Consider the following 22,147-nt stretch of genomic DNA (forward strand, 5'->3'; position numbering starts at 1 on the left):
TGAGAATTTGGGCCCCAAGATGCTTTTGAGAGCTGGCTGTGATCAACAGGCACATTATGGATGGAGTGGTCGAATTCTCACAAACAACCTGATGAAAGAGCACCTCACGTTATCTTCCCACTTTGCAGACGAGGAGATTGAAGCTGGGAGGTTAAATAATAGGCCTCAGGTTCAATCACTGTGAGGAGGCAGCGTCACTTCAGCTTCAGGACTCTGTGTGCACGCACGCTCAGTCGCTGAATGGTGTCTGACTGTTTGCGACCCCATGGACTGTAGCCTGCCAGGCTCCTCTGTCCGTGGGATTTTCCAGGCATGAATAGTGGAGTGGGTTGCCTTGTCTTCCTTCAGGGGATCTTCTCGGACCAGGGATTGAGCCTGCGTCTTTTGCACTGGCAGACCAGGGAAGGACTCTGAGCCCCTGTGAAAAAGATGCTTCTGTTTATTGGTCACCTACTGTGTGCCCAGGGCCCAGGACTATGCTCCTGGGGATCATTTATTATTATGTATTGTCATCAGCTTTGTCATGATCACAACAGCAAAAATAAGCGTTCTCATCCACTGAGTGCTTGCAGGGCAAGCTTTATTTTGTTTTTTTAGTATTTATTTATTTGGTTGTGCTGGGTCTTAGTTGTAGCATGTGGGATCCAGTTCCTTGACTGGGGATCGAACTCAGGTTCGCTGCATTGGGAGTGTGAAGTCATAGCCACTGGACCATCAAGGAAGTCCCTAGGGCGAGCGTTTAGTTTATGCTCTTTGTGTATACAGTTGCCCTTGCTCCAGGGGGAACATTTTGCAGGTGAGCAAATAGTAGGACGGGTTATGTAACAATTCTGAGCCTTGATTTTTCATCCATGAAATGGGGTAATGAGAGCATCTGTTGCCTGGTTTCTCCTGGGGATGAAACGTGATGATCTGTGGAACATCATTATGGCACATGTGTCCAATTGCAAAATTGTCACTGTCATTAGAGCTGCCGGGGGGGGGCCCTCCCCCTCCCCCTTCTCCTCCCCTGCACCCTCCCCACTGTCCCCTCCCCCCTCCCCCTCAGGGGGCCTCCCTCCCCACCCCCCTGCCCCCTGGGTGAGTCCTCGAGTCCACATGGCCCTCCTATCTTGCCATCCCACCCTTCCTTTGCCTTAGCCTGGCCCTCTTGCAGTCATTTGGAGTCACCACCTGATCTCAGACACTTTCTGTTTTTTCTGCTGGACTGCCAGTGATGCAGGGTGTGGCTGGGCAGAACCGAGTGGTCACTTCCTCTGGGCAGGAGGCTGAGGCTGTGCGTGGGCAGGGCCCTGGACAGCTACGAGGTGGGGCATCCTTATCCTGTGTGGTGACCGCAGTGGGGCCCCGCTTCCTGACCACCCTGCCTGGTGCTGGGGCGGCCCAGCTGGGGTCCCCTGCTTGTTACTGGGAAGGCTTTAAAAGCAAGATTTCTGGGTGTCTGGGGCGGGTGGTGGAGTCTTGCTCTCCCAGGCATGTGTCCAGTGCTTTTCTCTGGCAGGTGGGAGGTGAGCACTGGGACTGTAACCTGGGGGTCTCCCTGCAGCCCTGAGCCCCTAACCCCTTACTGCCAGGCCATTGTACAGAGTTTCTGAGAATTCCCTCCTCCACCCCAAGTCTTTGAAAGACAAATGCTGAAGGAAAAGGGGAATAAAGGCACAGAGAGACAAATGCCCGGTCCAAGGGCCAGATGGGGAACCAGGGTCCCAGCGCCTTGTACAATAGTTGAGGCAGGGATGCTGGGATGAGGGGCAGGGCAAGAATGCCCAGATGTGCCTTTGAATTCCTGTCCCTCCCAACTTGCTGAGTGACATTGGGCTGCATGGGGCAGGCTCAGTTTTCCCATCTGTGATATGGCTGTTGTGGGTCTGAGCATCACCGGCAGATGTTTGCAAGGTGCCTAGGGCCATGTCTGCACACGGCAGTTATCTCTTTCCTCCTGGGAGGCTGGCGGGAGACTGAAGAGGGCCTGGATTCTGAGAGGGGGCTGGGAGCAGCCTCCTCCGCTGGCCTATGCTATGACCTACGGATCTACGTCATCTCCAGGCCGCCTGCTGTGTTATGCCTGGCTCAGGTGGAGGGCTTAATTCAAGTGCGCTTCTCCGATCTGGCGTCAGGCACGCTCAGAGCCTCTCTCCATGGTGCTGTGCACGTGGCTTGCTCAGTCCCACCTGCTCCTCCTGCACACCCTCTCTGTGTTCTGTTCTCACCATCTCTGTGCTCTTGGCTTTCCTCCCCCACAGTATCAGAACCCCACATTTTTCCCCAAGGGTCCTGGAGTCTGACGGTCTCCCAGGATTGAGGGTCTGAACACATTCTCCCCTTCTTGTCTCTTTTCCTGCTTTCTACAGGCCACTTCGATTCTGCCATCTCCCTCAGGTCCCCTGGGACCTCTTGAGCTCACTTAAGTTCCTTCAAGCCTTGAGCTGAATGAATGCATTCAAGCCCAAAGACACAGGGTCTGAATCCCAGTGCCACTCCTTCCTGCTGTGTGGCCTTGGACAAGTTACTTAACCTCTCTGTCCCTTAGTGTTAGACGGGTGTTTAAGTGCACAGGCTCTCATGCTAAACCCCTTGCATTCATGTCCTGCCTCAGTGATGTCCTAGCTGTGAAACTCTAGTTTAGTGGTCTGGCCACCCCTTGCCTCGGTTTCTCCGTCCGTTGAGTGAGGGTAATTATAAGCCTCTGAAAGTGTTACTCAGTTGCGTCTGACTCTTTGCACCCTTATGGAGTGTAACCCTGCAGGCTCCTCTATCCATGGAATTCTCCAGGCAAGAACACTGGAGTGGGTAGCCGTTCCCTTCTCCAGGGGATCTTCCTGACGCAGGGATTGAACCTGGGTCTCCTGCATCGCGGGTAGCTTCTCTAAGCCTCTGAGGATCAAGTTAGTTGACACATGCAGAGGCCTCTGCACCACGCCTGGGAAGGTTAGCGTGACTGATACAGTACTGTGTTGATGACTGATGCTGCTGCTGTCATGACAACAGCGTGCCCATTAGCATCCTTTGCCGAGTGGACCCCAGGGTACACGGCAGGCTCTTCCTCCAGAGGAGGGGTTGGCAGACCTTCTCTAAATATTTCAGACTTTTCGGGCCATGCGGTTTCTATCACAACGACTCGTGGCTGCTGCTGTCCCAGCGCGAAAAGTAGCTCAGCCAACACGTACTGGAGTGGCTGTGGCCGTGTGCCAGGGACACTTGATGAGACAGGCCGAGCCTGGCTTTGGCCTTGGGCCTCGTTGGCCCCAGATCAGTGCTTATCAGGCTCTCTGTGGGAAGGACCGGTCTGTTTCATTTCCAGTTTGTCACAAACGGATACATGGGCCTTCTGCACGTGACCCAGTTTGCGGGCGTGAGGAAGGGTTTAGGCCGAGGCCGGCAGGACCGTGCTGGCCATGTGCTCAGATGCTGCGGTCGTGTCAACAGGCTCTCAAGAAGGATCTGAATCTGCTCATCTTCAGTGCTTCCCCCGAGACCAAGGGTCACAGACTCAGGAGCCCGCTTGGGCCACATACATGTATGGGGGCAGCGGGCGGGGCTGGAATGGTTTGAAACACGTGGAGGGTTCTTATGTTGCTAGATGTGTCTGGAGGGTTCCAGCCAGCATGCCTGGTGTCTTCAGGCTCCTAGGATCACAGTGAGCCTCACTTTCGGCCTCTCTTGGGGTCTCCCCAGTTCTTTCCTTCCTGTAAAGATCAAGGCATCCTCGGGGGTCCCTGGACTCAGAGCCCTAGGGTAGAAATCAATATGGGTGGCCCCCAAGATGGTCTTGGAGGGACTGTGCTCTGAGCTCATCCTGCTTGACTCTTAAACTGGGAAACTGAGGCCAGAAAGGCTCACACAGTGGCAGCCCCATGCCCTTGACTCAGGGGCCCCAGGCGCCACGTGCATTTCTCCACCTCAGCTGGCGGCGGTAGGCACGCCATCCTGCCCGTGCCCTCTCCCGAGGGATTGGACTGTCTGCCTTTCAGCCGCTTTGTTCATTTTGCTTTTGTGTGAGAGGGAATTTTCCTCCTGGCAGACTAGCGCTTGCTGATTTCTTCTCACACCTCTGCGTGCGTGTGCACACCAGATCCGTGCCTGGCAGCCTCACCAGCGGGATCCCAGAGGCTGCCACCCACTTCCCCCAGCCCTTTCTACTTCTCCTTTTGAGAGCACCTGGTGGACATCCTGGAGTGTGGGGAAGCTTGGGGGAGGCCGAGCCCTCCTCTGCCTCCTGGAAGCTGCCGTCAGTCTTGGGGGAAATCCTTGGAGTGTTAAGGGGGATTTGTGGTTGGAGGCATAGAGGCCTCCTTCAGTCCAGGTCAAACATCCATTTCAGTTTTCTCTTCTTTGATTTGGCCACGCCGTGTGGCATGTGGGGATCTCAGTTCCCTGGCCAGGGACTAGGGAGCCCTTGCTCCTGCAGTGGAGGGGTGCTCACCACTGGGCCCCCAGGGAATCCATTTTAATGGTGAAGACACTGAGGCTCAGAGGGTTTGAATGATGGACACTTACCTCTAGCCTGAGGCCTTGTAGCTTCTTGCTTCCACGTTGGGCTGCCCAGGAAGGCCCTTCCCTCAATATTTCCAGCTGTGAAGTTGACAGGATCCCTCTTGATTCTAGTTACTCATCCCCTCCAGCTTCCTAGCCTCCCAGCCTCTTACATGCTGTTGTTTTGGAGGGTCTGAAACACATCCATTTCCAACACACCTACGTGGTATCATCTAATTCTCTTTGCAGAAATAACAGCTTTAAAAAAAAATAAGCCAGACAGCAAAAGAATGACTAGATTTTTACGGAAGATTGGGAGAATTCAGAAAGGCGCCAAGAAGAAAATAAATCACCTACCATCCTACACTTTCCCAAGTCTTACTCTTGCCAGACATCACTAACTGATTGCCACCCACAGCGTGAATGTTCTCGGCAGACAGAAGTAATCGATTTGGACTGGTACAAGTAGGAAGCCTGTCCTGTTTTCTCCTTTGAAAGTTCTTGTTTCAGTCTTTTTTTTTTTTTTAACATTTTAGTGTGTCTCCAGTCAGCGTGTAGTTGCTAATCGGAGCACATCTAATTCGTTAGTGTTTTGTTTTCCCCCAGATGATAATGGTGATGATGGCACATTACTGAAGAAGGAGGGTTTTGCCTGGAGTTTATCCTTTTGACTTTGAGCTGTGCTTGTGTATGCGACACACATGTGTGGGTTTTCCCTCTGCAAATGGGAGACTCCCACGTTGGTGCTTCATTTTGGAACCTGGTATTTGAGCCTTGCAGACTGTCAGTGTTTGCTGTGTCACCCACTTCCCCTGACCCGTGTCTTGCTGTGTCTCCTGCACTGGAGACAGACACGCAGGTTGTGCCTTTTTCCGGTTTTCTCTGCTAACACATGGGCTTGGTCGTCTCATATGGAAAGAGGGCCGGACTGGGAGATTGTGACAGGGTGGGGCGCCCTTTAGCTAAACAGGTCACTTCTTGGTGGCCACTGGCCCCAGGAATGCCTTCTGGCCGGACAGGGACTGAGGGCCGGGAGAGGACGTGGGAGGCTCCCTGGGTGGAGGAGCAGCACCGGGCAGGGGGCTCTGGCCCTGGGTCGCTGTGTGGGTCGCACCACAGTGGGGTGGGCGCTCATTGGCCTGTCTTCTGCTGCAGGATGTTGGGCTGCTCGAATACCCGCACCACCCCCGTGACTACACCTCACACCTATCGCCCGGCTCCATCATCCAGCCCCAGCGGAGGAGGCCCTCCCTGCTGTCTGAATTTCAGCCTGGGAATGAAAGGTGAGGAGGGGCTTGGGCATCCATTGCTCAGATGGGGAAGTGGAGGCCTGTGCTGGTGGGGAGCTCATGGGGATGGGAGGTGTTAAGTGGAGGTGTGTCAGCAGGGCTGGAGATGGGCAGGGAAGAGCCACGTGGCCCCTCGGACTTCCCGCCGTGGTCCCGCAGGGGTCTCTGGGTGTGTGGCCCAGGCAGGAGGGGATGACCACCTAGAAGTAGGGGAGCAGGGCTGGGTTGCTGGTTTAGAGGGATGTGCCTGCAGCTGGCTTCACACGGGGAGCCCCTTTCCCCCTCCCTCCTACCTTTGTCATCATCCCGTTTTCTCTGAGTCTTCGTCCATTCTTCAGCTGGCAGACGAGGTCCCCCGGGCCTGCCTTGCCTTTGTGAAATCCAGGTGGGAGGGAGCAGACCATGCGGCAGGTGGGGGCCCAGCAGGGCCAGGGCTGAGGCTGTCAGGACAGGCCAGAGCCCTGAGAGAGCCTGAAGGTGCCTGAGACGGTAATAGCACTCATTGCTAAGAGTCCTGAGCTTTTCTTTTCTTTTTTTTTTGCTGCGCCTTTTGGCTTATGAGATCTCAGGTTCCCAGCCAGGGACTGAACCTGGGCCACGCAGGTTCACCTTAACCACTAGGCCACCAGGGAACTCTTGAGAGTCTTGAGCTTCTAACACGTGATGAGCTATTACAGGCTGTGGCTGCCCACAGGCACCTAGACAGACAGACTTGCCCGCAGGGAGCCCATGGTCTTAGCAGGGGAGATTCAGCAAACACACAGGATGACTTTAAAATGGGGCAGGCGACTTGTTTCCTACTGGGCGGGGAACGGCTGCTATTTGGCTGGAGTGGCTGGGAAAGGCCTCTCAGGGGAGAGACACTTGGCACTAAGTAGCCAGTCATTCAGAGAGCCATTTGGAGAGCGAGGTGACCAGCCATTCAGAGAGCAGGGTGAAGGCATTTCAGGTGAAGGGAACAGTATGTGTAAAACCCTGGAGAGGGGAATGTCCTTGGACTTTTCCAGAGAGGCAAGGAGGTTGGGTGGCTGGGGTTAACAGGTGTTTGGGGATCCAGGAGGGTAAACTTCATAGAAACCAATGGGAGGGTTTCGAGCTTTTCTGGGCAGGGAGGTGGCTGTTAGGAGGAGATGCCCTGGGCACTAAGGAAGGAGAAGAGCTAACGTGGAAAGAGCTGGTGTGTGTGTGGTCCAGCCTAGCCAGTGCAAAGGCCCTGGGCCAGGAACGCAGCAGGCAAGGTGAACAGGGGCCGGATCAGGCAGGGCCCAAGGGTGGGGGGAGTGCATCTGGATTCTCATTCTGAGTTTCTTGGGGGAAAAAAGCATGAACTTGAAAGGCGTTTCAACAGGGGCAGCATTTGGACTGTCTGGTCAGCAGCAGCGGCTGGAGGTGGACGCTAGGAGTCCTGGGTCTGCTGTGTGTGCTCAGGCAAGATCATGTCCTCTCTGGGCCAGTTTCCTTCTCAGCCCACTAGGGAGGAGGGTTAAGGAGAATTAGTCATGAGTGATTAGGCTGGACAGCTCCTATCTCTGCATAAGACTGCTGGGCTGAGTTGAGAAAGGGGCAAGGCCAGGTTGAACAGCCAGAGTGCTGGGATAGACTAGTGATAATCACCTCTGGGTGAGTGATGTACAAATAGCATCACGTGTGTTAACATCTGTGTTAGACCCACAGTGTTTTTCAGACTTTAGCTATGAATCACCCAGGATCTTGTTTCAATGCAGAGTCAGACTCAGCAGGTTAGGGTAGGACTCAGAAGATTGTGTATTTGTAATCAGCCTCAAGAGGGGCTGATGCTTCCGCTCTGGGGACCACACTCAGGGAGCAGGCAGTCACCAGGACCCTCTCTTGCTATAAACATTGTCGATGAATAATGTCTCAGAGGAAGACACATCTGTATTTGAGTCCTGCCTCGCTGTGTGCCCTTGAGCAGATGGACACTCCTTGCAGGGTGGAAGAGGGCGTGGCTCATGGCTGTGCTCAGCAAGGAGGGCAGCAGATGTGATGTCATGTGCTCCCCCCCGCCCCTGTTGGCAGGTCCCAGGAGCTTCACCTGCGACCTGAGTCCCACTCGTACCTGCCTGAGCTGGGCAAGTCAGAGATGGAGTTCCTGGAGAGCAAGCGCCCTCGCCTGGAGCTCCTACCCGACCCTCTGCTACGGCCCTCGACCCTGCTGGCCGCTGGCCAGCCTGGGGGCTCCGAGGACCTGTCCAAGGTAAGGCTTGGCCCCCAGCTGGGAGCTGCTCTGAGGGTTTGGGTGGTGCTGAGAGTGGGCGGGGTGCAAGGGAACGGATGGGTGTGTCAGGCTGGGAGGAGGGACTGAGCACAGGGTGTGCAGAGGCTGGGCAGCGAGAGGAGGGTCTAGGGATGAGCTTGGCTCCGTGGGCTGTTTCTTGGCTGGAGAGGGACATCTCCCCTACCCCCGTTTTCCACCCCCAAGTGTTTCCCGCCCTTGGGGACCATAGTACCCTGGAGGGCTCTTGCATTTCACTCTTCTTTAATCAGAGTCGAGCTGAGATGGAGGGGGAGAATGTGCATAGATAAAGCACCCACAGTTTGCTGCTGGGAGAGGTTTTCTGCCATTCCAGTGAACCTCAGGACCGACCCCTAGGAGCTCATTTGGTCTCCATCTAAATGGAGGAATCGCAGCCGGTGGTTCAGATGCTTCTGTCTCCCAGGGTCGCCCAGCTGCCTCAGAGGCTGTCATTTCCCTGCCACTGCCTAGGGTGCAACAGGGACCATGGCCAGGTGACACACTCGTCCTTGGCCGGCTGCATGACGGATGTCTTTTCTGCACGTGCTGAGCGGTGTCACCGTGGTCTCTCGTGACCGCGGGGACACACATTAGCTCATTAACGGCTGCCCAGCTGCTGAGTGAGGTCAGTGCTCTTCTTACTGCAGCCTCAGCGGGGGTGGGTGGGGACTGGGAGCCAGTCCAGGGGAGGGAAGTGGTCCCCTCGGACCTGCTGGATCTTCCTTCTCTGCCTGACACTGGATGGGACTGAATAGTGAGATTTCAGGCCGAGGCAGGTTCTTTAATAGGGGGACTGGCAGGGAATGGGGTTCCTGGGTTGGTCATGATGATGATGAGAAACTAACACGGACAAAGTCTCTGCCTGTGGGCCGGGTCCATTTGAGTGTCAATTCCATTGTGCCATCTCAGTTGGATGAAGACTGATCTGCGATCATCTTTTTTAAATGTATGTATGTTTATTGGGCTGTGCCGGGTCTTAGCTGTGGCACATGGGATCTTGAGTTTCAGTATGTGGGATCTAATTCCCTGACTAGGGATTGGACTCACGCCCCCTGCCCTGGGAGCACAGAGTCTTAGCCGCTGGACCACTTGGGAAGTTCCTATAATCACCTTTTATATAGGGGACCCCAGGCTGAGAGAGCCACTCGCCCGCAGTCACCGGAATGTGGAAAGTGGGCACTGAAGCCCACGCAACCCAGGTCTGCCCAGGATGCTGGCCCCGCCTTGGGCTGTCCCTCTGGCCCTTCGAGCCTGCCATCCTGCCATCCCCTTGCTGGCATCCTCCTCTTAGATTCCGTGACCCCTCAGCCTCCTGGGAGGGATGTTGCTGTTGGAAAAACTCTTCCCTGAAGGGGGTCTTGGGTAGTAGGGGAGCAGGGTGCGTGTGGCGGGGGACACAGGGCCATAACCAGGGAGGCTTGATGTCCTCCCAGAGGGACCAGAGCCCCGAGTGGCCCATGGCCCTGTGCTCACATCTGGTTCTGCCTGGAGAATGGGCTGGTGTGGGTCTCTGGTAAGCCCCCATCAGGCCTCTGCTGCCTGCCTGATGGCTCTGCAGAACTGGGCTTCAAGCCCTCAGGCCTGCGGGTCCTTCTGAGGGTCTCTGGGCCTGACAGGCGCTCTGTGAGTCCTTCTGCTTATCCCTCTCCTTCTTAGAGTGCCCCGGGGTGCCTCCTGTCCTTCTATGAGTCTTTCTCAGTCTCTGCTTCTGTCTCTGTGTCTCTGTCTCTCTCTGCCTGGATGTGTATGTGTATCTGTGTGTCTCTCTGTTTCTGTCTGTTTCTTCCCTTCCTGGACCCCATGGGTGTGGGGGAGTGATGGGCCCTGTGTTGGGGCCTGGCTGGACTAACTCCTGTAATTGTTCCAGGCTGTTAAGAGCATTTGGAAAGTATGAGCGCATTTTGGGCAAGGGAAGAAGCCAGGGGAGAAACACAACTCTGAAGGAGTTCAGATGTTTTTTGCGTCTGTTGTGTGGAATTTAGCTGGATGCGTGAGACAGGAATTTGATGGGATTTTTTTTTTTTTTTTTTAACAGCCCTGCTCCCTTCCCCTCCGGCTGTGTTCCTTTTTCATATAAAAATGTTCTGTTTTATAATGCTTCCCTGCCCTCAAGCCTCTGGAGTCCTGTGGCATCAGAGGCTTCCTTTGAACTTCACCAGACTTGGTTCTGGGGACTTTAGAATCATCACAAACAGTACCATTTCTGAAAGTCTCTTTGTCTGTTGGGGCCCCTTTGGCTGAAAGGGACAGAAAACCCGTGCAAAACTGGCTTAAACAGGGGTCCTGGCTCATATAACTGAAATACCAGCATTGTTGGCTTCAGGCACAGCTTGATCCAGGTGACATGTCCCTGGGTTCCTGTCTCTGTCTGTTTCTTGGCTCTGCCATCTTGCATGTGGTCTTGTTAACAAGAAGTCAATTTGAGATTCCAGGCCTTCCTCTTCCCACATTCAAGGTCAACAAAAAGAGCTTTCCCTGTGTTTCCACATTTCCAGACAAGAACTGTTTATCTCCCTGCCTTTGAGTAAGCCCCTGCCTATCCTGGAATCCATCATGGTGACTGGCAGAGTGGACTGTGGGTGCCTGAGCCTGGCCCTGCCCTTCCCTGGGTCTGAGACGGAGGAGGAGGGAGCCCCAGGGGGTCCTCTCCAGCCCTCAAGGCTTTTGCTTACCTCTGTGTCTGTAATTTTACATAATGAGCTTTTCTGTTCCACGTTGGCCTGAATTTTTACGCCAAGGGCATCTGACGGGGAAAATGGTGCCAACTGCTACCTAGCGACTGGTAAGGGTATTGGATTGTTATTTTCCTCCTGCGGGTTTGGACTGAAATGAAGGCCAGCTGCCATTGGGAGAACCATCTGGAGGCCCAGTAGCTGGGCTCCCCCAGTCCCATTCCTGGAAAACTCAGCACTGCAGAAAGCACTCTTTGCCCTCTGGTGTGCATCGTCTATTCACATAATATGAAATTAAGCAGGTTGAAGTGAGCAGTTCAGTGGCATTTAGTACATTCACAGAGTTGTGCACCATCTCTGTCTAGTTCAAGAGAATTTTCATCATCCCAGAAAGAAACCGTGACCCATCACCCCACTTCCTCCTCCCCAGCCCCTGGCAACCACCCATCGGCTTTCTGTCTCTGAGGATTTACGAGTTCTGGACACTTCATATCAATGGGATCATCCGATATGTGGCCTTTTACGTCTGGCTTCTCTCATTCAGCATCATGTTCTCAAGGTTCGTCTGCGTTGTACCATGGGTCTGTACATCCCTCGTTTTTATGGCTGAATCATATTCTGTTATACGGAGAGACCACACTTTGTCAATTGATGGACCCGTCTTTGCAGTTTTGCTGAGAATAAAAGCCAAGCCTGCACCTTGAGGAAGAAACCATTGAAGAAGACAGCTTTTCCCCATTAAGACTTTAAGAAAAAGTTTCCAACAACTTTTCCAATAGTTCCTGGTCATTGCCAACTGCTTCATCCAACCCCTCTGCTGCCCTTGTCAGCTTTGGGGACGGAAATCTTTTTCCTTGTGGCATTTTATTAAAAATTTTTTTCTTTCTTTATTTGGCTGCCTGGGCTCTGCATTGCAGCATGCGCTCTTTATCACAGTGTGTAGGCTTCTGCGGTTGTGGTGTGCAGGCTCAGTTGCCCTGAGGCATGTGGGATCTTACTTCCCCGACCAGGGATTGAATCCAAGTCCCCAGTGTTGGAAGGCAGATTCTTTACCACTGGACCACCAGTCCTGCTCATGTCATTTTGAGAATTATCCCCAAATTAGATGAGCTGTTTCGGGGTGTCCTGGCCCTGAAAGCCTCCTGTCCACAGTCCTCGTTCTCACCTTGCTCCTCTCCGTCCCTTCTTGGTCCTGGTTGGAAGATCAGAGCGAGGCAGGAGAGATGTTTCCTACAGCAGGTAATAGGACCGGGCTCTGGGAACCACGTCACCAAAACCTTTCATCTCAAGAACCCTGAGAAATGATTGAGGCTATTGGGGGAGGCCAGCCAAGTGCCGTGGCGCACAGAGGGAAAGAGCAAAGCTCAGATAGGGTTGGGGGTGGGGGCATGGATGGTGAGTCTGATATGAGGTGGCACACAGGTAGAGTTCTGAGAGGGCACAGCTGGTACAAAGGCCCGGAGTTGCCAGGGTATGGGAGCAGTTACACACACACACACACACACACACACACACACACACACACACACACAGACACACACACACACACACAGAGTTCAATTCCGTGCACAGTTTTGCTTCTAATATCAGGGAGTTGTGGACCCTGGAAGGGACCTCGCTCTTGCTTTCCTGCCCAGCCACATGGTTCTGAGGGATGAGTGAATGTGTGGTGGCAACCTTGTTTCTGCTGTAGGAGCCCCTGCCACCTGGTTGTGTGCTCTGCCTGCTTCTGGAGAGTTCTGATTGAGGCCTTGTCTCTCCTGTCCTGAGCCCTCCAAGCCAAAGCTCTATCACTTTGTGACTGGTGACCTCAGGCATGTCATTGAACCTCACTGGATCTTTAGTTTCATCTGGAAAATGAGGAAAACTGTGCTTGCACTTCCCATGTGGGCTGTGACAACTATGTGAGTTAAGAGCATAGCAAGCTCCAATCCTGGCCCTCAGCTTGGGTTTGTAAATAAAGTTTTATTGGCACCCAGCCATGCCCATTCCTGGGTGTCTTGTCTTTGGCTGCTTTCCCACTGCAATGATGAGTGGGTGGCTGGAGCACAGACTGTCTGATCTGCAAAGACTGAAGTGTTTTTACACCTGGCTGTTTACAGAAAGTGTGCTGACTGCTGGGTTAGAGCCATGCCGGACCTGTGCCTGCCAGTTCCTTGCCCTCTCATCTGTGCTATGGGAATGCAGTGGCAGCCCCCTGGGAGAGCCACAGTCAGAGTTGAGGGGTAGGGTGTGCTGAGTAGAATGCCTGGTTCAGTTTCCTAGGTGTCCCTGAGGAGCATGGAGGGCCATGTCAGGGCCACATTTGGCCCTGTTGAAGGACTTGGGGCCTCTTCTGCCTTTTCCCCAAGGGTTCTGGGTGTGTGGAGGATCTGAGAGTCCTGACACCTGCTCTCCCCCACATCTCAGATGGAAATGGTAAGGCCAGAGTGATCCCCAGACCCTTGGGCCCTGTGGGCTTCAGTGGGGTCTGTGTGTGTAGGACCGAGACCCAAGGACAGAAAGGGTGGACTTATGATGGCACCAGAGGGCTTCCCTGGTGGCTCAGATGGTGAAGAATCCGCCTGCAATGCAGGAGACCTGGGTTCAATTCCTGGGTCGGGAATATCCCCTGGAGAAGAGAATGGCAACCCCTTCAGTATTCTTACCTGGAGAATCCCATGGACAGAGGAGCCTAGCAGGCTACAGTCCATAGGGTCGCAACGAGTCAAACACGAGTGAGCAACTGACATACACATAAGATGGTACAGCCTCTGCTCAACTCTAGCTGGGGGGGTCGGGGGAGGGTGGCGCTTGGCAGCCCTGGGGCTGCAGTTGTCCCTGCGAATAATCTGTCCTCTGTCCTCCGGCTGCAGCTGCTGTGGGGGTGGGGAGGCAGCCGCCTGGAGCTACTCCTGGGGCCTCCTCTGCCACAGCTGCCGGCTTGGCCTTGAGGATGGTTCAGGGCAGGGGCCAGGTTTTGGGGAGGACGGCTCCAGCCAGTGCCTGTGGAGCCCTCAGAGTGCGCCAGCCTCTGAGCTGAGTGCTCTGCACATAGGTACTCATTCAAGCCTCACAGCAGCTGGAAAGTGCGAATGGTCCCATTGTACAGATGGGGAAACGGAGGCAAGTGATATGCTTGTGGTCACAATGATCCTGGGTGGGGATTTGAACCCAGGGCCACGTAGGTGAGTGCTCTGGGGGCAAGGACTGGGTTTTACTTTACTTCCTCCTCATTGTGCTCCCAGCAGCCTTGGATGTTCAACAAACTTATACTGGTGGAATGGAGCCACTGACTCCCTTGTTTGCTTAACACATTTTTGTTTTGTTTTTATTTTTGGCCACATCGTGTGGCTTGTGGGATTTTATTTCCCTGACCAGGGATTGAACCCAGGCCCTCAGCAATGAAAGTGAAGTCCTAACCACTGGGCCACCAGGGAATTCCCAAGTTTTTGTTGGTTTTTTTTTTTTTTTTTGCTCTTTTTTTTAGCACATTTTGGAAAATGACTTCATTACACAGAGAGCAACACTCAGTGAAGGAAAAGCAGAAAAACACTGGTAAATAAAAAGAAGAGGTAGGAAGAAGGGTGGGATGAATTGGGAGATTAGGATTGACGTATGTATACTACCATGTGTAAAAGAGATAACTAGTGGAAACCTATTGTGTAGTACAGGGAGCTCAACTCAGTGCTTTTTGATGACCTAGAGGGATGGGATGGGATGTGGGGTGAAGGTAAGAGGGAGGTCCGAGAAGGAGGGGATATATATGTATAGCTGATTCACTTCATTGTACCGCAGAAACTAATGTAACACTGTAAAGGCAAGTAATACCTCAGTTTACAAAAAGGAAAGTGAAAATATCCCCCTTTTCTCCCACTTCCCCAGTAAATACTTCTGACATCTCTGTTTCCCATTCTTAGAGTTTTCTTGTGCGTTTGTGTATATCTTCTACAAAACCAGATTTGTACTGTGTATGATATTATGTACCTTGCTCATTTGGACTGAGAATCGTGAATAAGTGTTCATGGAGGGTCAGCGGAGGCCAGGCCTTGGGTATTTGGAGGTTGTGGGTTTTGATGCCAGTTCTCGAGAAGCTTGATCTGGAGGGAGAACACAGACAGGGTAACAGGGTAGAGGTGTGTAATGGGAAAAGGGAAGAGGGAGGCCTTGCAGGGAGGTTTGGAAAACTTGCATGTAGGAAGATAGAAGAAAGGATCTGAACTTTGGAGAGGGCCAGGGAGGGGGCATCTGGCAGGGGACCAGTGAGAGCAGAGGCAGGGAGGTGGGATCAGTGAGCAACCTTGTGTCTGGGACGTGGGGGCCGGCACAACAGATGCCGGGTGTGTTGGTACCTGAAGTCGTGGCTGGAAACGTTCAGTGTACTGGGGGTGTGGGTGCCTCCTGTCCTGATCCCATGCCTATTCCTTTCTCCCCTGCAGGACCGCAGCCTGACAGGCAAGCTGGAGCCGGTGTCTCCTCCCAGCCCCCCTCATGCTGACCCTGAGCTGGAGCTGGTACCTCCACGGCTCTCCAAGGAGGAGCTGATCCAGAACATGGACCGGGTGGACCGGGAGATCACCATGGTGGAGCAGCAGATCTCCAAACTGAAGAAGAAGCAGGTGTGCGTGGGTGGGGGAATGGCGGACCTCAGGTTCCGGTCCAGCAGCAGCTGCAGCTGAGAAGATGACATAGCAGGCGTTGCAGTTGTTCGCGTGTGATGAGCACTGCCTGTGTGCCGACTCATTTTTACACCCTTTATGTTTAGTGGACAGGAGAGCTGTTTTGTGTGGTGCTGCCTTTTGGAACTTCCTAATGGAAATGCTCTGGATCTGCCTTGTCCAAAATGGTAGCCACTACCCATATGTGACTGTTGAGCCTTCGAAATGTGCCTAGTACAGCTGAGGAATTGAATATTTAATTTAGTTTCATTTGAATTAAATGAGCTGTACACTTGGATAACCAAATGTGGCTACTGTCCTGGATGGCACAGGAATGAACAGCTGTGCGGTGGACAGTTGATTCTCCGTGCCTCCCTTTTCTCATCTGTAATGTAAAGGAAAATTTCACATGATTCTGGCCCTGGCTCTGGAATCTGGATGAGCTGGACCTCCTACCTCTGCCTCAGAGCATTCACCTCTCTGAGCCTCAGTTTGCTCATCTGTAAAATGGGCACAGACATGACACTACCTCATAGGGCTGTGAGGAAGGGACAGAGTCATGTGATGAAAAGAAATCAGCATTGTCATTGAAATCAAGGAAAAGTTAACATAAAGAATAATAAGATTAATTTTATAATTTTATTTTTACCTTTTCTTGGCTCTTCTGCTTCTCTCTCTGGCATCTTCAGGTGTCTGCTCAGATGTTCCCTCCACAGAGGAGACCCCCCCTGACCTTTATAGGAGTCCTCATCCCCACCCATTCTTTATCCTGGAGGTCAGCAAATCCAGCCAGATGTGGCTCAATGCTTATTTTTGTAAATAAAGCCTTATTGGCACATAGCCACATCCAGTTGTTTACACATCGTCTGTGGCTGCTTTTATGATTCAACCGCAGAGCTGGGCGGTCACAAAAGAGACTGTGTGGCCAGCAAAGCCTAAGATATTTACTTTCTGGGCCTTTATAGGGAGTTGGCCAATGTCGTCACCCTGCTGAATGGTGTCACCGTTTGAACGAATGTATAGTTTGTTTTGTGACATTGTGGTCTTTTCATGACTACAGTGTAAAAGCAGGGTTCTTTTTTTTTTTTTTAACTTGTATTTATTTAATTTAGCTTTCGATTGTGCTTGGCCTCTGTTGCTGTGTTCAGGCTTTGTCTCGTTGCGGTGACGGAAGGCTGCCCTCTGGTTGTGTGCAGGTTTCTCATTGCAGCGGCTTCTCTCGTTGCAGAGCTCAGGCTCTAGGGCGCGTGGGCTTCAGCAGCTGTGGTGCGTGATGCTTAGTTGCTCCACGGCATGGGAAATCTTCCTGGAGCAGGGACTGAACCCATGTCTCTGGCGTTAGCGGGCAGATTCCCAACCACTGGACCACCAGGGAAGTCCAAAAGCAGGGTTCTTGTCTCCTGTTCCCTGCTGGGCTCTTAGCAACACTGGCACAGAGTAGGTGCTCCTTAAAAACTGTGGATTGAGTCAGTGTAACACCTGTCTTGACCCTGGGGGAAGCAGGGTTAAACCTGATTCCCTCCAGGTAAGGATGCATGGGCTCCATGACGGATCTAAGGACTCATTCTGGCCACCATAGGCAGTGGAAGGAAGGCCAGTGAGAGACACTTCCTGGAGGCCAGTTTAGGGCAGTGTGACAGGCTTTGAAAGTTATACAGGGGGAGGGGAGCATTGATTCCAAGAGACCTCGGGACTGTCACTCGCCTGGGGGCGCCTGAGAATGGTCCAGCAGCCTGACCAGTCAGTGAGGCTTGGCCTACTGCGGGAAGTGGGTGGGTTTCCAGGATGGCAGTGCATCATGTGGGGAGGCTGGGCCCTGATTGGAGTCAGCAGTTATTGCCAAGGCCAGTGGAGTGCTGGGCCTTTAGGTCCCCCAGGCCTGGCTTTGGGGTGAGGCTGAAGCTACAGGCCTGTGCACACCTTTGTGACTAAGGCTGGAAGCCAGGTGGCCCAGGGCAGCCCTTGATAGCCAGATTAAAAAAAAAAGAAATTCCACTTTGGCATTTTACTTTTTCAAATTCACAAAACATAAAATAACTCTTTGTAAGGTGAACAGTTCAGCGGCATTTAGTCTGTTCACAGCGTTGTATGAGCACCCATTCTATCTAGTCCCAGGACATTTTCATGACCCCCAAAGAAGACCCCTGTGCACACTAGCAGCCACTCCCTTTCTCCCTGCTCCACTAGCCATTAACCTGCTTTCTGTCTCTGCGGATTTGTCTGGACATTTCCTGTAAATGAACCAAACACCGCGTGGCCTCTTTTGTCTGGGATCTTTCACTCGGTATCATGTCTTCAAGGTTCATCCACGTTGCAGCCTCTGCCAGCACTTCATTCCCTTTGTGGCCAGTATGCCACTGTATGGATAGATGGTCCACAGTTGTTTATCCGTTCATCAGCTGGTGGACATTTAGGTTGTCTCCACCTTTTGACTCTCATGAATAGTGCTGCTGTGAGCTTTTGTGTTCCTGTTTCTGTTTGAGCACCTGTTTTCAGTTCTTTGGGTCTGTATCTAGGGATGAAATTTCGAGATCCTACAGGAACTCTGTGTTTAATTTTTAGTGTCTCAGGGAGGGTCCCCTTCACTGATTGGTGAGAATCTTCTTCCCGGCTAAGCATGCCTTCCATTTGTTGGCTTAGTTTCTTTCACACTTTTTGGAGGGATTTCAATGTTTTCCTGAGGGCTGGTTGTCCTTCTGAAAGCCACCACTAGGGGTCACTGTGGAACTGAGGCAGCTTGGCTCAAGCAGCCTGGCTTCTTTCTGCATGGCCCCTCTCTTGGCTGTATTTTCGAGTTCATAATGGTTTGCTTGATGGTCATGGGCAGTGTGTGTGAGCCTTATGAGCAAAGAACAGTGTTCTCACCTCCCTCAAGATGCCCTGTCAGATTGTATTCCCTGGGCATTGGCCCCCTGTGTGACCTTGGGCCAGTGTCTTAAACTCTCTGGTTTTTGCTTTGCCCTTTTGATATAAAGCAGATAACAGCATGCAGGGAGGTCTTTTATGGTGTTTGGAGGAGGAGGGTCCAGTATGAAGACCACAGGGCTTATGATAATGATAATAATGATGATGAGAAGCTGCTCATTAGGTGCTGAGTGCTTTGTGTGCATCGCTCATTTACTCCTCATATCAACTCTCTAGGATAGAACTTTTTATTATCCCCATTTTCCAGATGAGAAAGGTGAGGCTTGGGGGAGTTCAGCCACTTCTCAGGGTTACACAGCAAGTAAATACAGTTAAGTCCGCTGCATATGAACAAGTTCCATTCCGAAAGCACATTCCTAAGTCCAGTTTATACCTTAGTCCAACGAAGTTACACAGGCTTCCCTGGTAGCTCCACTGGTAAAGAATCCGCCTGCAGTGCAGGAGACCCTGGTTCAATCCCTGGGTTGGGAAGATCCTCTGGAGTAGGGATAGGCTACCCACTCCAGTTTTCTTGTGCCTCCCTGGTGGCTCAGATAGTAAAGAATCTGCCTGCAATGTCGGAGACCTGGGTTTGGTCCCCTGGAGAAGGGCATGGCTACCCACTCCAATATTCTTGCCTGGAGAATTTCATGGACAGAGGAGCCTGGCAGGCTACAGTCCATGGGGTCACAGAGAGTTGGACATGACTGAGTGACTTTCCCTATGAGCAACTAACTCTCAACCAACAGTTAGCCTAGGTACCTAACTAACACAATCGGGTATATAGTACTGTACTGTAGTAGGGATAATACTTTTCACACAAATAATACATGAAAAACAAACACAAAAAATAACCATTTGTAATCTTACAGGACCTTCAAAATTATAGTAATTACATTACAACAGCTGGCATACACGGGCATGCTTGCATCTTTGAAAGTTTGCAGCTCAAAGATTCATATGTAGGAGACTTACTGTTGTAGAAATAGGGTTCCAGTATGGACAGTTTGGCTCCAGAGTCTCCGTAGCCTCTCCTGAGGATGACAGGGCATGTGTTTAATGATGGATAATGGGTCACCTTCAGTGAGCCCCCAGTCTGACTGTACATAAATTAACCCATCCAGGAGGCACGGCCATGAGTCCCACTTTACAGATGAGAAAACTGAGGCACAGCGGGGTTAAACTGCTTGCTAATACTCACCTAGCGGGTAAATCACCAAGGCGGAACTTACGCCCAGGTAGGCTGGCAGCAGAGTCTGGAGCCAGCCCAGGTCGGGCCCTTCCCTGTGGGAGCTGGGGCCTCTCCAGGGCTTGGAGTTCCTGCGGGTGACTCAGAGGAAATGGTTAGCAGCCTGACTTCCTGTGTGGGGCCACCAGCCTGGCTGAACGGGGAGCCACCCCCGCTGTTGGGGGGGCTGCCTCTCCTTCCGCCTGCCGGCGTGCTCACCACTACACTCTCCCCGCTCCCCACAGCAACAGCTGGAAGAGGAGGCCGCCAAGCCGCCAGAGCCCGAGAAGCCTGTGTCACCACCACCCATCGAGTCTAAGCATCGCAGCCTGGTGCAGATCATCTACGACGAGAACCGGGTATGCCCCATCCTGTCCTTCGTAGCCCCGGCCCCACCTTCTCCTGCTTGCCCGGTGCTGGCCACCAGGTGGGAGGCAGGTGTCACTGTAAAGGATCTGACTCTCTCCCGGGGCCTCAGTATTCCCATCTGTGAAATGGGCATCCCTGTGACCCCCCTCCCACAGATCTGGGTTTGTGAATAGGAGGGGAAGGGGTGGCCAATGGAGACCCATCTTGGTGTGGCTGTGGTTTGGACCGTGGCTGGCCTGTGGGATGCAATGAAAATGCAGGCATTAGGTCATAGGAGAGCTTCAGGGGCCAATTGATCAGTGGGGGAGATGGGTAATCACTTAGGTACTCAGAAGAAATTCCTGTAATGCAAAGACAGTAGTAACATTATTTGTCATAACAGCAACATTAGTTGAATAGCTCCTTCTTTTCAGGTGATGGGCAAAGTTTTTTTACATAGCAGTCGTCAGAGAGTAGGTATGGTGATTGTTTCCAATTAACAGAGGGAGAAACTGAGGCCCAGAGACATTAAGTGACTTGTCTAAAGTCACACAACTGGGAAGTGGTGGGCCTGAGATTTGAACCCGTGAGTTGTCAGATCCCAGAGCCTTATTTGTTGACACTGGCCTCTGTTTACACTGAGCCCTGGAAAGAAAGGGCTGTTGGGATGGTTGAACATAGAGTCTGTAGCAGACTGTGGAGCCTCGTAGGGATCTTTGGAGGGCAGCTGTTGGGTGTCTGAAGGGGAAGGGGCTCAGGGTGCCCAAAGTAGAGTGTCTCCGAGGGGGCTGAACCCCCAGGCTGGAGCTGCACTGAAGTGGAATCTGTTATCTGGTGAGGTGGTGAGCGCCCCATTTTTCTCAGTCAAACCACTAAGAGCTCAGCTTCAGTGATTTGCAGTTGACTCTTTCCAAATGTGCTCAGGGCCTGTGGATATCGAGTCCCCTCCTTGATTTTACAGGAGAGGAAACTGAGGCCCAGAGAGGGATTGTTCCTTGTCTGCGGTCACACAGTGAAGTGTGACAGATGGACTCCTATGATTCCCCCCCGCTCCTGTCCTTGGCCCCTGGCCATGCTTCCCAGCTGTCTCTGCTATGAGATTTGCCCCGGCTGCTGGATCAGTGCTTAGAGTTCAGGCAGGCGCTGGAGAGTTCATGGTGTCCCATGGCTTGGATGGCTGACTCTGGAGCCGGGGAACATGTGGTTGGTGCCTGTGGCTGTAGCTCCAGGCAGGAAACTATTGGATCAACTGGTTTAGCTATGCCATCACCTCTTGAAACTGCAATAGATGCAGGATGAGACTGAACTTGCTGGGAGCCTGGGAACTGTGTGCCGGGCCTGTCAGGGCTGGTCACCTCTCACACCGTGGCTTCCTACCCAGTCAACACCGGTAATGATCACAATGATAGGAGAACTGAAGGGGCCGTGTGTACTTTAGCCAGATGTCCTAGGTTCAGATCCCGTCTCTACCATTTTCTGGCTCTGTGACCTTGGGCATATTTCTTAAGCCTCCTTGTAACCCATCTTCCTCACCAGTGAAATAATGATAATTATAGCACCTACCTTGTACCAGGGTGTGGGGATTAAATAAGTTCATTATGTAGCATCCTTGGAACAGTGCCTGCCACCATGTAGGTGCTGCTGCTGCTAAGTCGCTTCAGTCGTGTCCGACTCTGTGGGACCCCATAGACGGCAGCCCACCAGGCTCCCCCGTCCCTGGGATTCTCCAGGCAAGAACACTGAAGTGGGTCGCCATTTCCTTCTCCAATGCATGAAAGTGAAAAGTGAAAGTGAAGTCGCTCAGTCGTGCCCGATTCTTAGTGACCCCATGGACTGCAGCCTACCAGGCTTCTCCGTCCATGGGATTTTCCAGGCAAGAGTACTGGAGTGGGGTGCCATTGCCTTCTCCATGTAGGTGCTAAGCTTGGGCTATTAATTGTTATTGTCATTGTTCTTTTATTCTTGCCATTGTTTACGTTTTATATGATTTCACTGTATTCTTTCCAAACCTGTATAAGATAGGTACTATTATTCTCTCTGTTTTACTCATAAAAAACCACAGCTCAGAGAGGGAAAGTGACCTACCTGGGGTTGCACAGCAAGTGAGTTTTGAGGCTGGGGATCAGAACCAAGAATGAATTGGCTCCAGGACCCTGTGGCAGAGGGGGCAAAGGCAGAGCTGCTGGAGCCGTCACTCCAGGCCTCCCTGATCCTCAGGTGGTATTGTCCTCTCTTCACCCCAACAGCACCTCAGGCTGGGGACTTTATGCCCATTTATGCTAATTTCATCCTGATGGGATCCTGACAGTAGGTGAAAGACACTGGCCTTCCCCCAGCCCCCT

General features: G+C 52.5%; 1 protein-coding gene across 3 annotated transcripts in view; it reads left to right on the forward strand.

Moving 5' to 3' along the window:
- Positions 1 to 22,147, forward strand: part of NCOR2 (nuclear receptor corepressor 2) — a 157,658-nt gene that overhangs the window by 1,295 nt on the left and 134,216 nt on the right. For all 3 annotated transcript variants that reach the window (XM_068989806.1, XM_068989807.1, XM_068989808.1), the window contains exons 2-5: positions 5,629 to 5,756; positions 7,800 to 7,977; positions 15,107 to 15,286; positions 19,703 to 19,816. In XM_068989806.1, the coding sequence (XP_068845907.1) occupies positions 5,629 to 5,756; positions 7,800 to 7,977; positions 15,107 to 15,286; positions 19,703 to 19,816 (600 nt within the window). The remainder of the gene's footprint in view (positions 1 to 5,628; positions 5,757 to 7,799; positions 7,978 to 15,106; positions 15,287 to 19,702; positions 19,817 to 22,147) is intronic.

Source organism: Capricornis sumatraensis, chromosome 17, assembly GCF_032405125.1.
Source record: "Capricornis sumatraensis isolate serow.1 chromosome 17, serow.2, whole genome shotgun sequence".
Classification (NCBI taxonomy): Eukaryota; Metazoa; Chordata; class Mammalia; order Artiodactyla; family Bovidae; genus Capricornis; species Capricornis sumatraensis.